At 36.0% G+C, this 12,810-nt stretch overlaps 1 protein-coding gene across 3 annotated transcripts in view; it reads left to right on the top strand.

Annotated features, from left to right (window-relative positions):
• Positions 1–12,810, top strand: part of LOC150092414 (golgin subfamily A member 2-like) — a 380,033-nt gene that overhangs the window by 162,083 nt on the left and 205,140 nt on the right. For all 3 annotated transcript variants that reach the window (XM_090415174.1, XM_090415173.1, XM_090415175.1), the window contains exon 10: positions 10,920–11,087. In XM_090415174.1, coding sequence (XP_090271300.1) covers positions 10,920–11,087 — 168 coding nt within the window. The remainder of the gene's footprint in view (positions 1–10,919; positions 11,088–12,810) is intronic.

Here is a 12,810-nt window from a genome sequence, read left to right as displayed (position 1 = left end):
TGATTGTCATTGCCTGAATATAACATTTTGTATTTATTGCTCAGAAAGATCTTACCAGTTTTTGTCTTTTTGGTTTCAATCACCCCTATTATGTCGATCTGGTACTTATCTAATTCCTCAGCTAGCTCTATTTCTTTGCCATTCAGGCTTCTTATGTTGATAGTACCGATCTCAAACTCTGGTGATGTTGAGTTGGGGTGTGTTTTCAGATTTGTTCCAGTAGCTGACTTTTCACTGTTTGCCTTGGTTCCCTGGCGAAAACAGTGGGGGCCTTGTTTAACCCAGCAACGCCCCAGCTGGCATGAAATTTTGTCATGTTGTACCATCATATTGTATTTTGGTTTAAGCCAATAAGAATACAATTTGGTCAGCTAAATCCCAAATTACCAGCCCATCCTCGTCCGTTTAGTATCCAGGTAGATACCCAACAGGGTGCCCACACGAGAAGGTGAGGATTGCACATTAGGTCAGAAGCCCTGGTCGGTTCTCCACATTCCCTTAAAGGCTATTTGGAGGTCGCCTCTCAGTTATACAGCTTTGACCCTTATTTGCAGAGAGCCAATCCATAAGAACTTGCTTCTTATTACACCAATTTGGAACTTTGTTTAATCGAATAGAGTGATATGAAGGATTATCAATTATAACAACAGCATTTTTAGGAAGGTTTGGAATCAGTTTTTCTTTTCTTCTCCACTTTTCAAAGATCTTGTAATTCATTTGCCCATGGTAATCTCCAGTAGTTGAATTGGCTTTGTATAGTAAGTTTGAATTCGGTAAAAAACCCATTTCTCCACCCGCACACAAAATTATTATGCGACGCGAGGCATTTCTGGTTTGTAGCACTCCACAGTCTTCTTTAGACTGCCAACATTTTCCATAAGTTAAATTACTATCATTCCAAGTTTCATCTAGATACACAATCAGACTTTTCTCCTCCTTGAAACATCTTATTGCTATCAAATACTGCATTCTAGATGAAACAATGTCACTTCGCTCCATGATAAGTTTCCTTTTATTCTGGGACTTTTTAAAACAAAATCCGATTTCATGAAGTATTTTCCTTAAAGTTTCTCTTTTCCAAGGAAAATAAATTTTTTCTTTAAGCATAGGAATCAATTTTGGAAGAATTGGCACTATTTTCTCGACCACGTAAAATTCGTGAATAGTTCTTATAACGTCTACATCAAAATCATTCAGAGCTATGGTTTTGATGGTTTTCTTTCTCTGGTACTCTTTTTTAGGAGATTTATTTGGCTTACCTTCACCTTTTGATTCCCTACGAATTCTTTTAACAGTCAACCCCGATACGCTTGCAATTGCACTTGCACATTTTATGACTTGAGAAAAGGGAACAAGGAGACGGCCTTCTGACGATTCTTTTTCGCAGAATGTCAGCACATTATTCAATATTGTTTTGCAAGATCTACTGAAACGTTTAACAACAGAACTTGTTGACCGTACTGGATCCATCATACAAATTAGTAATAAAAAAAAATGCAAAAAAGTGACAACAAAAATCAAGCTAGTACTAGTATAGCGACAGACAAGAAAGCACGTGATTTCGCATGTTGGCGACCGATTCGTACATCCTTCATTTCTTTCTCCCCTTCAGCATGAATCGACTATTCTTGGCAAAATGCCAAGGAAAGACCTACAAACGGTGGGCAAACTATAAAAGATATGATCTTGACATTTGTTAGCTGAAATAAGTACAATTCTTACAAATTGAATATCAGCCTCCGTGCACTGTTTCTATCGTCACCATTGCAAAACATTGATAAAATTTTGCGATACTTTAGATCAGTGTTTCCCAAATGGTGGGTCATGGAAGCTAAATGCCGGGTTGCCTAAAAAAACTCTCGAAAACCTAGATGTTTTGTTTTTGGGTTTTCTTTTTTTTTATGAAACTCTAAAATACAAGTAAATAGCATTTAATTGGGACTAATGAATAAATAATTTAATTAATAGAGACAAAAAATGCGACTGTGAAATGGCGACGCTGATGGAATCTCTTTGTTCGCGGTAAAGTAGCTCAACTAATGGGGAGGCTCCGCGGTGGCAACCCTGGCACCAGCCGAATCATTTAGTGGTCTGGTATTTGTTTTACTCGCCTGCCACATTAAGCATTGAGAGAGAGAGAACGTATTTTTTTGTATTTACTGATTACGTGTACCTTGCCTCCAAACCTGAAGTTTCTAGTTAACAAACAACAGCATCACACTTCTCTTTAATAAATTACTTGGCTTTAGTTTAATTTCTTTATATTTTTGTAAGAGTAAATGCTTCTTTATTATAATAATAATAAACAAAAACTCTATGAACTTTCAAATCTTTTATTTTACCTATTGGCCATAAAAAGTTTAGTGGGTCACGAAGATGAAGTATTAAAATAACCAGGCCATGGAAAAAAAGTTTGGGAAACCTTGCTTTAGATCATAAACATAAGTTACAAACTTTTCTAATATCTTAAAATTGTATAAAATGATTTTATTAACATAAATTTTTATATTGTTTTGTGGCCAGACCAAATTTTGGGAATTTACTTAATAGATTTCTTCTCAAGCAACAACCACTTCAGATTAGCTAAATTTTTCCATGGTATTTGTATAGAGGTCAGTTACATAAGTGAACTGATCCCCAGTTGATCAACAGTGATTCAGTGCATACCCACAATTCTTTATTAGTTGAGTGTTGATACTTTCCATAGTATGAGAGAATGGAGGCACGAGAAATTGGACAGTAGTTTTGAAGGTAAATTTGTCGTTCTTAGGAATGGATTGTTGAGCTAATTTCCACACCGCAGTATAGATATTAGTGGAATAGTTAGTGGCATCATTTTGATGCCTTATGGTCACTCCCATATCTCATTGGGTTTTAGTAGTAAATCCTTCTGCTAGAAGAGGTAGGGTCACAGATGTTCTTTTCATAGAGAATTAGTAGGACAATCAAAAACATCCTTACCTCTGGCGGGATTTGAACCCACAGCCTCCTGGCTGCAGAGCAGATATGCTAAACACTCAGCCAACTAGGCTAGCCTAGTGGAATAAGAAAGTTTTTTTTAAGTGACATGTAGTGGAAGTCAATTCTGGTGCACAAACATCAAGACAAGGGGAATTTTTTGGTATGCAGTTTGGACAAGATTTTTGAAATCTTTCTGGTAAAAGGTCAGATGGGAGATTGAGTGATGAGTATTTGAAATGATTGGGTACATTTACACCAACATCACTTGTGTAAGAATTGGAGGAGAAAGTAGGAAGCCAGGAGGTTATCCTTTTTCTGTGGGTGACAACATAATAGAACAATCCAGATATAACAGTGGTGGAAGCAGTGTTAGCCAGTAGGTTATGGCAAACACTGGCCAGCATGTGAGATCTGATTATAATGTCAGAGGGGATTTTAGTTAAGGGCAGGACAGTTCTGCCTCTGGTTGGTGGTAGTGAACATACAGTATTGACTTGGGAAATGGCTAAGTTAATCAATTTTCCATTCAGAAAAAGTTCATGCTGAACTATGAAGCAGGAAATTATTACTGACTGAGGCATATACCAGTTCTGTCCTATGGTATCATTAGCTATATAGGAAGGATATCAGCATGAGAAGAATTTAAATAATACAGTCGGTGATCGGTTAACGAACAGTTCGGACTGTGAACAAATCGGACAACAAACACTTTCACGAAAGATTTTTATGTTCAGACAACAAACACATGTTCGGATAACGAACACTTCACAGAACAAACACAAGAAGAAGAAGCGATGCTGTGTGTAAGATTTATAGAACTGTATTTTACTGCTATCTATGAACAGTTTCTGGAAAACGAGACTTTGACAGTTGTATGCATAACCTTTTTGTGCGCTAGTTGATTTCTGTTCTCTGAATTTTTGTAAGTGCTTTTCTGAACTTTTTATTAAAAAAAAAACCTGATAATATTATGGGGCCTAAAAAGAGTGGAGTGTCAAGAACTGTGCTCACCATAGAAAAAACCAAGCAAGAGATAATAGCCAAGGTAGAGAGTGGGCAGAAGATGTCTGATGTTGCTAGGCAGTATGGCTTGAACAGGTCTACAGTATGCACAATCTTAGCTAAGAAAGATATAATCAAGAACACTCAAGCAGCTAAAGGAGTAACGAAAATCACATCTGAGAAACAAAGATGTGCCATCCATGAAAAAATGGAGAGATTGCTTTTAGTTTGGATAAAATAAAGGGAAATGAAAAGATGTAACTAGTATGACTATCATTCAAGAGAAGGCTAGAGAAATTTTTGAAAAACTGAAGAAACAAACTCCTCATTCGTCACATGAGGAGATAGAATTGAAGGCTACCACTGGATGGTTTGCAAAGTTTAGAAGGAGATCTGGCATTAAACATGTGGTAATGCACAATGAGTCTGCTAGTGCAGATAAAGAAGAAACTGAGAAGTTCTGTCTCAAATTTTCAATTGTGATGAAACTGGTTTATTTTGGAAGCGTATGCCGAACCGTACCTGCATCACGAAAGATGAGAAAAATATTCCTGGGCATAAACCCATGAAAGACCGATTGACGTTACTTTTGGGAGCTAACGCTAGTGGTTATATGAAGCTTAAACTGCTTCTTGTCTATCACTCTGAGAACCCTAGAGCATTCAACAAAAATTCCATAAATAAAGAAAGATTGCCAGTGATGTGGAGATCGAATGAAAGGGCATGGGTCACGCAGGTTCTTTTCAAAGAATGGCTGTTTAAAGTTTGTGCCCCACGCATCAAGGATTCCCTTCAGACCAGTGAATTGCCATTGAAAGCACTTTTGCTATTGGACAATGCACCAGGACACCCAAAAGACCTTGAAGATAATTTGCTGGAGGACTTTCCCTGCCTCCAAATACCACTTCGTTGATTCAGCCAATCGATCAAGAGGTTATTGCGGGTTTCAAGAAATTGTGACTCGCGCCCTGTTTCGTCGGTGTTTTGAAGCATGCCAGTTCTCCTCAACAATGACATTAAAAATGTTTTGGAAAGAAATATTTGATATTCTTGAAGCTATCCGGCTCATTCAAAAGGCGTGGTCAGAAGTCACTCAACGACTGTTGAATTCTGCTTGGAGAAAGCTGTGTCCATCCTGCATTCAGGGAGACAGAGATGACGTCCCTGAAATTATGGATGAAATTGTGACAACTGCTAGAGATCTGGAATTGGAGGTGAACGAAGATGACATTGAAGAGCTCATATTGGAACATGAAAATGATCTGATAACAGAAGAACTCTTGAATGAAGAACACCAAGAAACTCAGCGAGATGTGTTTTCTTCCAAAAAAGAGGAAGACGAAAGAGGACCAATGCCAACATCTGCTATTAAAGATCTTTTGCAGAAGTGGGAATGTCAGAATAATGTCTTAGAATGGCACTCAAACCAGATTGAGGTCAATAGGCTTGGGGATCTCTACAACGACAATACTATTAATCACTTCTGAAAAATCCTGAAGAAGAGAGAAAAGCAGTTGACATTGGACAGATTCTTTAACACTCCACAAATGGAAAAAAAAATTATGTTACTGATGAAAATGCAAGACTGTGTATGTATGTATTATTGTTATTATAAATAAATATAGTAAGAAATTATATAATTTTTTTATTTTTATTTTTTTTTGGTTCTCCAGAATGAATTAATCAAATTCCCATAAAAATTTATGGTAAATCGATGATCGGTTAATGAACAATTCGGGTAGTTAACATTGTCTTTGAATGGATTATGTTCATTAACTGATCATCCTCTGTACTTAAATGGTGCAATATTAGAATGCATCCTTAAGAGTTCGAAGAATAAATAGGGTAGGAGTGAAATGAATGTGTAATCTTATTAAGCAAGCCATCCATAAGAATAAGATGTAGAAGGAATATGATGTGCATAAAGGATGGTGTCAGTTGTGAAAATTATAAGGAGCAGACCAGAAGATTTACAACTGTTGTATAGATATAGAAAGCTTAGTCTGAATTTGAAAAGAAACTGGTCTGCAAGCTAAAGAAAACCCAACAGAATTCTTTATTGCATCATTATGATACAATCGTTAAATTTGCACCTCAGGACAGGGAAGATTCCATAGGATTGGAAAGAATGCAGGATAACTCCATTGCACAGTGGTTGTGCAGTGGAGTTATCCTGCATTCTTTCCAATGAATCAAGTCAATAGTTGGACCGATGAGTCCAACTATTGACCTATCGATATCTCTTGTATGATCATGAAGATTTTGTGAAAGTTAGTGAGAGCTTGTATACAGAAATGGGTTGACAGAGAATCTGTACTTTACAGTGAACAGCATGGGTTTACTAAGGGAAGGTCACATTTCTGCAACTTGCGTATGTTTTATAATTATGTTACTTTTGAGTTAGACAAGTGGAATAGATATATCATACCATGATACTTTTAGGCTTTGCTATTGCTTTTTGATAAGATACAGCATGGAAGACTGTTGCATAAATTGAATATGTTATTAGATTATAAAATATTAGCATGGATAAGATGATGCTGAATAATAGATATGTAAAAGTGGCATATGGGAGATATGGGTCTGCAAGATTTAAGGTGACTAGTGGTGTACAACAGGGATCAGTTCTTGGTCCGTTGTTATTGAGGCTTTACATTAATCACATTGGAAACGACGTTACACATGACCAGATAACCCTGCCTATCTCTGATGAGTCAGAGATAGGCAGGGTTATCTGGAATGTGGTTGATATTCAGCACTTGCAGAATGATTTGAATATGCTGGAATTGTGGGCATATGAAAATGACAATCAGTTCCAGGTTAGTAAATGTAATATTATTCACTTTGGTCTGAGATATCCATTGTTTTATTATATTTCATGAGATTATCTTGGAGTTTTAGTAGATAGGAAGTTGAATTTTAAGGGCAAAATAGCAAAGGTTGGAAATGCAACTCAAACAGTAATTGCAATGCTGAAACAAATCTTAACATGTAAGGATAAGGAAGTCATTTTAACTCTTTGCTAGGCCTTGATAATGACCTCACTTAGAGGTCACATCAAGTGTCTGATATCCCAGTTTCTGTGGTTATGCTGATATAGTGGAGAGAGTATTAAAGATGATATTGGGATTATGATACATATTTTGAACACTGATTGAGAGTCTGTGGAGAGTAGACACTAGGATAGTGTCTACTGTCCACAATGAACAGTAGATACCAGTAGATCTACTGTTCTACAGGATATTATGATGGTACTGCTTGAAAAAAAGTTGCATCACTAACTTCCAATCAACAATTTTCCTCCAGATCTGTTATCTGTCAAGACTCCAATATTATCCATAGAATACCCATTATTCATAAATGCACTTCACTGTTAAAAAGAGAAAAAAATCAAAGAATCACGCAGCTGTTTACTTCTTGTAATTACTTTTGGTTTTACATTTTCTAAATGGTATAACACCACACAGAGATGAATAATAAACAATCTCATGCTTACCCAGCTAATACAGTATCTTTGAAAAAAAAAAAAGAATTGCACACGGTCCTCTGTCACATAGCTAAAACTCAATGCAATTTATTTCCTACTTTTTACAAATTATTCTTAATGTTTTATTTTATTTTATTTTCCCCAGTGACTTAGGAATAGGGAGAAAATGTAGTTACCTAAAATAACGAAAAGACTGTTACCAAAACTTGCAGATGATCACGTATTTTAATATTTTATACCTTCAATTTTCACCAATCTTGAATATAAATTATATTTGAAACCTTAATCATACTAAAATGGTGGCGAGAGGAGGAGAAACATGTGCTTTGTAGGTCACATTTCAACTAGTCTTCATTAAATTTGAAATGTGGTTATTTTTTACATAGGTTATGCTCCTATGAGAATTTCATAGGAGCATAAAGTATTGGGTGGGGTGAGGGGATCATATTCATGTCAAGCATGTCCACAGATCATATATCATTCAGTTCTTTTCAACCAGATTTCAAATATAGATGTTTCTAATGTGACTTAAGATTTAAAAAAGAAATTTCCAATATGACTAAAGGGAGGAGGAGGCATCTGAGGTTGAATTGTGTCCTATTCTGACTCTTCTACAGTTCAGAAATTGTAAGGAGGATGGGGTGGGGGGATCATGTTATTCAATTGTTTTTCACTTGATGTGGAATGTATGTCATAAGTTTCTTTTACATTTTTAAGTTTATCTGCAGTTTCAACATAATTGGTTTAAATGTAGAGCAGGATTGCAGGAAAGAGAGAAAAGAAACTAAAGTGCTGCAGGTCTCATCATTCAACTAATTTTGATCAATTATTTCTTGACTGAAACTGAAGTCTCAACAACAGAAAAAAAAAAAATCATGTGTAAAAAATGTGAGCCACATACTGTGAGGAGGTAAAATTTTTTATTTAGACATTGGTAATTAGCAAACATTTCTGGTTTAATTGTTTAGAATGCAAATCCCCTCTGAAATTAAAGCAGAAATATAACAGCAGCAACAATAATACCACTAGCATATTGCACTCTGCAACCAAACTGACTTGAATCCACCATGGACGTTGATGTTTGTGAATGTTTTTTCAGTGGTTGATGAATCTCACTGTTTGGTGTAAAGACCACCATCCACTTATTTGGAGGCCTTGCCTCGAAAACATTCTGGGTTTTGGTTCATAGATTAGTGTTCCTGAAGTCTAATGATGAACTCACTCATGGTGCTAAGGACTACAACCTTTTCTGAATGAAATTCACATGTACGAGGGACGTCCAGAAAGTAAGTTCCGTTTTTAAATATTTTCACTGCAGCACTGCGATTGCAATGGTGCGCATTCGTGCTGAGTTTGTTGATTCCTTATTAAGGTATCGGTACCATTTTCAGACATTCTCTGAAAATGGTACCGATAGCTTCTTGGTGTTTGTTTATAATGTCTAAGAAAATCAAATTGGCTGCCGCATATGAAATTAGGTCACTTATCCGTTTCTTGAATGCAAGGAACTTTAAAGTAGCTGAAATTCATCAGCAAATTATTGAGATTTATGGAGAACATGCAATGAGTGATGGTACGAAGATGGGTAAGACTTTTTAAAGAAGGACAGGTGTGCACGATGATGAATGGAGTGGGCGACCATCGTTAGTGACTGATGATTTTGTGCGTTCAGTTGAAGAGAAGATTTGACAGAATAGGGGATTCACTATGACGTCACTCTCGCTGCAATTTCCAGAAGTTTCATGTTCATGTCTTCATGAAATTATGTCAGAGAAACTGAATCATCGGAAATTGTGTCCACGCTTGGTGCCGAAGTTGCTTACAGAACAACACAAAGTGGCTGGGCAGTGCGTTGGAATTCTTGACATGCTACCATGAGGATGGCAATGCTTTTCCGGAGTAGACTTGTCACCAGGGACGAGACTCGGTGTCGCACGCAACCCTGAATCCAAACAACAGTTCATGGAGTGGAGGCACACCTCATCACCAGTCAAGACGAAATTGAAGACAATGGTTTCCACCCAGAAAATCACATGCACTGTGTTTTGGGACAGACAAGGAATTTTGCTGGTAGACTTCTTGGGTCAAGACTCCACAATCAATGCGAGTATGTACTGCCAAACCCTTAACTGTGAAAACTGTATCACGCGATCCTGAATAAACGATGCGGCATGCTTACCAGGGGCGTTGTTTCAATTAATGATAATGCCTGTCCACACATGGCTGCCTTAGCACAACAACTTCTCGCCATCTTCGACTGGGAACAATTCCATCATCCCCAATATAGTCCTGACCTTGAGCCAAGCGACTTTGATTTGTTCAAACATCTGAAATCTTTCCTTGTTGACCAGCAGTTTCAAGACGACAATGAGGTCAAAGAATCAGTCAATATGTGGTTTGCATCACAGGTGGCAACCTTCTTTGATAAAGGTATACCAACCTTTATCAACTCTTGGTGCCCCATTATGATAAGTGCATGAACAATGGTGGAAATTATGTAGAAAAGTAGTGAAAGATGTCTACTTTAATTTCCAATAAAGTTTTTTTTGTAACTATATTTTTGTTTCTCTGACAGCCCATTGAAACTTACTTTCTGGACGTCCCTCATGTGTGTATATATATCTTCTTCTTCCCTTTTCTCTCGCAGTGTTAAGGGTTTTCTATTCATTTAACCGCAACCATACACAAGGATAAGGTGGTTAGCCCTATGCCTTCCAGCGTATCCTATGTCTGTAGAAATGTTGAGTTCTCAAGGCTGGTTTGCCTGCTTTCGGGATGAAAATATAGCATGATAATAGCATAGCATGTGTGCAATGTTAGTCCCACCCAGCTGTGTTCTGCTCTTGAACACACTGTGCAAAGGTTGGAGTTTGTGGCATACCAGGAAGGGCAGCACCTTGAACAGACAGCCCATGAATGCATGATGGAAATGAATAAAAATGTGTTATTTATTCTTGTATTGCTTTTCTCCTTCTTACACACACACGCATACTGAAAAATTAATACATCTGCATTTGGTGCAGCATACAGAACCCCTGGTGGTGAATTTTGGACCCCTCCCATCAGATGTCACTTCTACATGATGCACAATATATTCCTCCAAAATTTTGCAACATTTGGATCACTGGGTTGTGCTCCACAACTCAGGGATACTTTCATTTTCATTACCCTGGATAAAGGATGATTCCTATAGTTATGTGAGACCAAAACAGGCCTTAAGAATAATACTGTGAAAAGACTAAGAAAAATATTAATTTTTTTTTTTTTAATTCCAACGGAGTTCTACTGCAAGTCCCTGCTCTTTTGCACATATCTTTTAATTTTGTAAACTCATTTTCAGTAAGGTTCATTTTTGTTCTTAATGTAATAATATTAATTTTGCCCTTGATCTAAGTTATTGTCAAATTGCTTCATTATAAAATAAAATTGCTGTTATTACTAGTAATGTTTGATGTTTTATTTGATTTAGATAAATGATTTTCAGAATTTAGAAAGAGAATTGGCCGAGACTCGTAGCAAATTGTCATTGTCTGAACTCTATGTACAGCAACTTAATCAATCTGAGAACTCTAACAGTTCTCAGAAATTGGAGGAGCTACATCAGGAGACTTTAGAATTATCACAAAAAGTGACAGAGGTAAGAATTTTTATACATGCTTAAAATTCAGACTTGAGAATTGCTATTGAAAATTCAGTTAAATAAACTAAAAGTTTTTTTTTTTTTATTGTACTTTAGCTACTTTATTTTTTTCCAGATTTCTTCTTGCTGGATTTTTTTTTTTTTTTTACTGTAATGTAGCTCCTAATTTATTTTCCAGTAACAAGAAAACAAAGCTTTTATCTCGCTTTTGTTTTGAACATCTATTTTGTCTCACATCTTGTTTTCCATTCTACAGACCTCCTATGTACATTTCAGAGCAACTACTTTCTGCTTAGTCCTTTGATTTTTTTCATGAAACACACCTTTCAAAGTTCTTCCCACATGAGGGGAAACAATATGATCTCTAGCTTATTGGTGATACTCTTTAACTCTTACTTGCCATTTCACTTATTCCTAATGGTATTTAAATGCATTACTTTTATGGCTAATCTGCAAAATCCACTTCACTATTTTAGTTATTCTTTTAAGAATTACAGTTGTCTAGCTCATTGCTTCCAATTCATATGACAGAATACTCTTCGCTTAAAAGTAGTCCTAAAAACCAATTTCATAGCCACTCTTCCTTCATATATTTTGTTATTTACTGAATCATTCCATTCATTCTTGCAGCTTATCAATCTAGTTTAATAGGATGGGTGATGTATGGCTACCTTCAATGGATCCTTAAGGTCTCTGATGATAATAATAATCTGCAGTATTTTTTTAATACCAGTTGTGTGCATGTAGCCATGAAACTGTGTACAAGAACATGTGCTTCATTATGTTAGAGAATTAGTCATATTGGTTTAAAATATTTATGAAAAACTTAGTTCATTCTGGTTTTCTTTTTAGAACTAAGAGATACTGTTCTCTTTATGGAAATTAAATTATATTACAGATTTTATATTATTGTGTGCTTTTATTTTGAATTTTGATATTTCATTGTTTTAAAGCTATAGTATATATTTGTACTTAGAGTATACACTACTTTCTCTCCTTTCCCCATAAGGAGGCTAAGATGACTGTGTTCTAACCATTAATTCTGTCCTGAATTTTAGTAAGCACAAGTAAGCTGGTTATCAGCTTTATTACATTCTCGCAGATTATACTGCCTTTTTTTAAACCGATGGTATCTATTTATTTTGAATGTATATTTACAAGATGTGACAATTAAATTCCTGGAATGCACATGTAAAAACTGTATTTGAATAGCTGTAGACTAGCTATTATCACCTTTAAAGTAATCCCATCTTGTGATTAATGCACTTAGACAATGCTGCCTTAAGATTAATTGATAAATTGCAGTATCATTCCTAGGGCTTGTCTTCTGAAATGCTTTTTATTACTGTCACTACATGATGTTGGATGTAAGAATGCATCTTTTCAGGACATTTTTCAGTTTCAGAAACAGCCAGAAGTCTGGTGAATACAGAGGTTGATCCAAATTTTGGGAATAATTTTTGCTAGAAACTTGTAGATATCTTTTTGCATCATGTGCAGGGGCATTGTGATGAATGATCGAATTATCTGGCCAAAATTCAAGTCTCTTCTTATGAGTCCTTGTAACCTTGTCAACACTTTTAAATAACGAAGTTGATTCACTGTTGGTCCTTGTTTAATGAATTTGAAGTGAATTATACTCTTGCTGTTGAAAAACAAAACAAATAAGCATTGTCTTGATCTGCAATCATGACATTGATGCCTTTTTCAGCCTTTGTAA

The sequence above is a fragment of the Typopeltis vanoorti genome, chromosome 26, assembly GCF_054136105.1.
Source record: "Typopeltis vanoorti isolate ZY-2024b chromosome 26, IOZ_Tvanoo_1.0, whole genome shotgun sequence".
In the NCBI taxonomy this organism is placed as follows: Eukaryota; Metazoa; Arthropoda; class Arachnida; order Uropygi; family Thelyphonidae; genus Typopeltis; species Typopeltis vanoorti.
The sequence above is the reverse complement of the archived record's forward strand: the minus strand, read 5'-3'. Positions and strand labels throughout refer to the sequence as shown.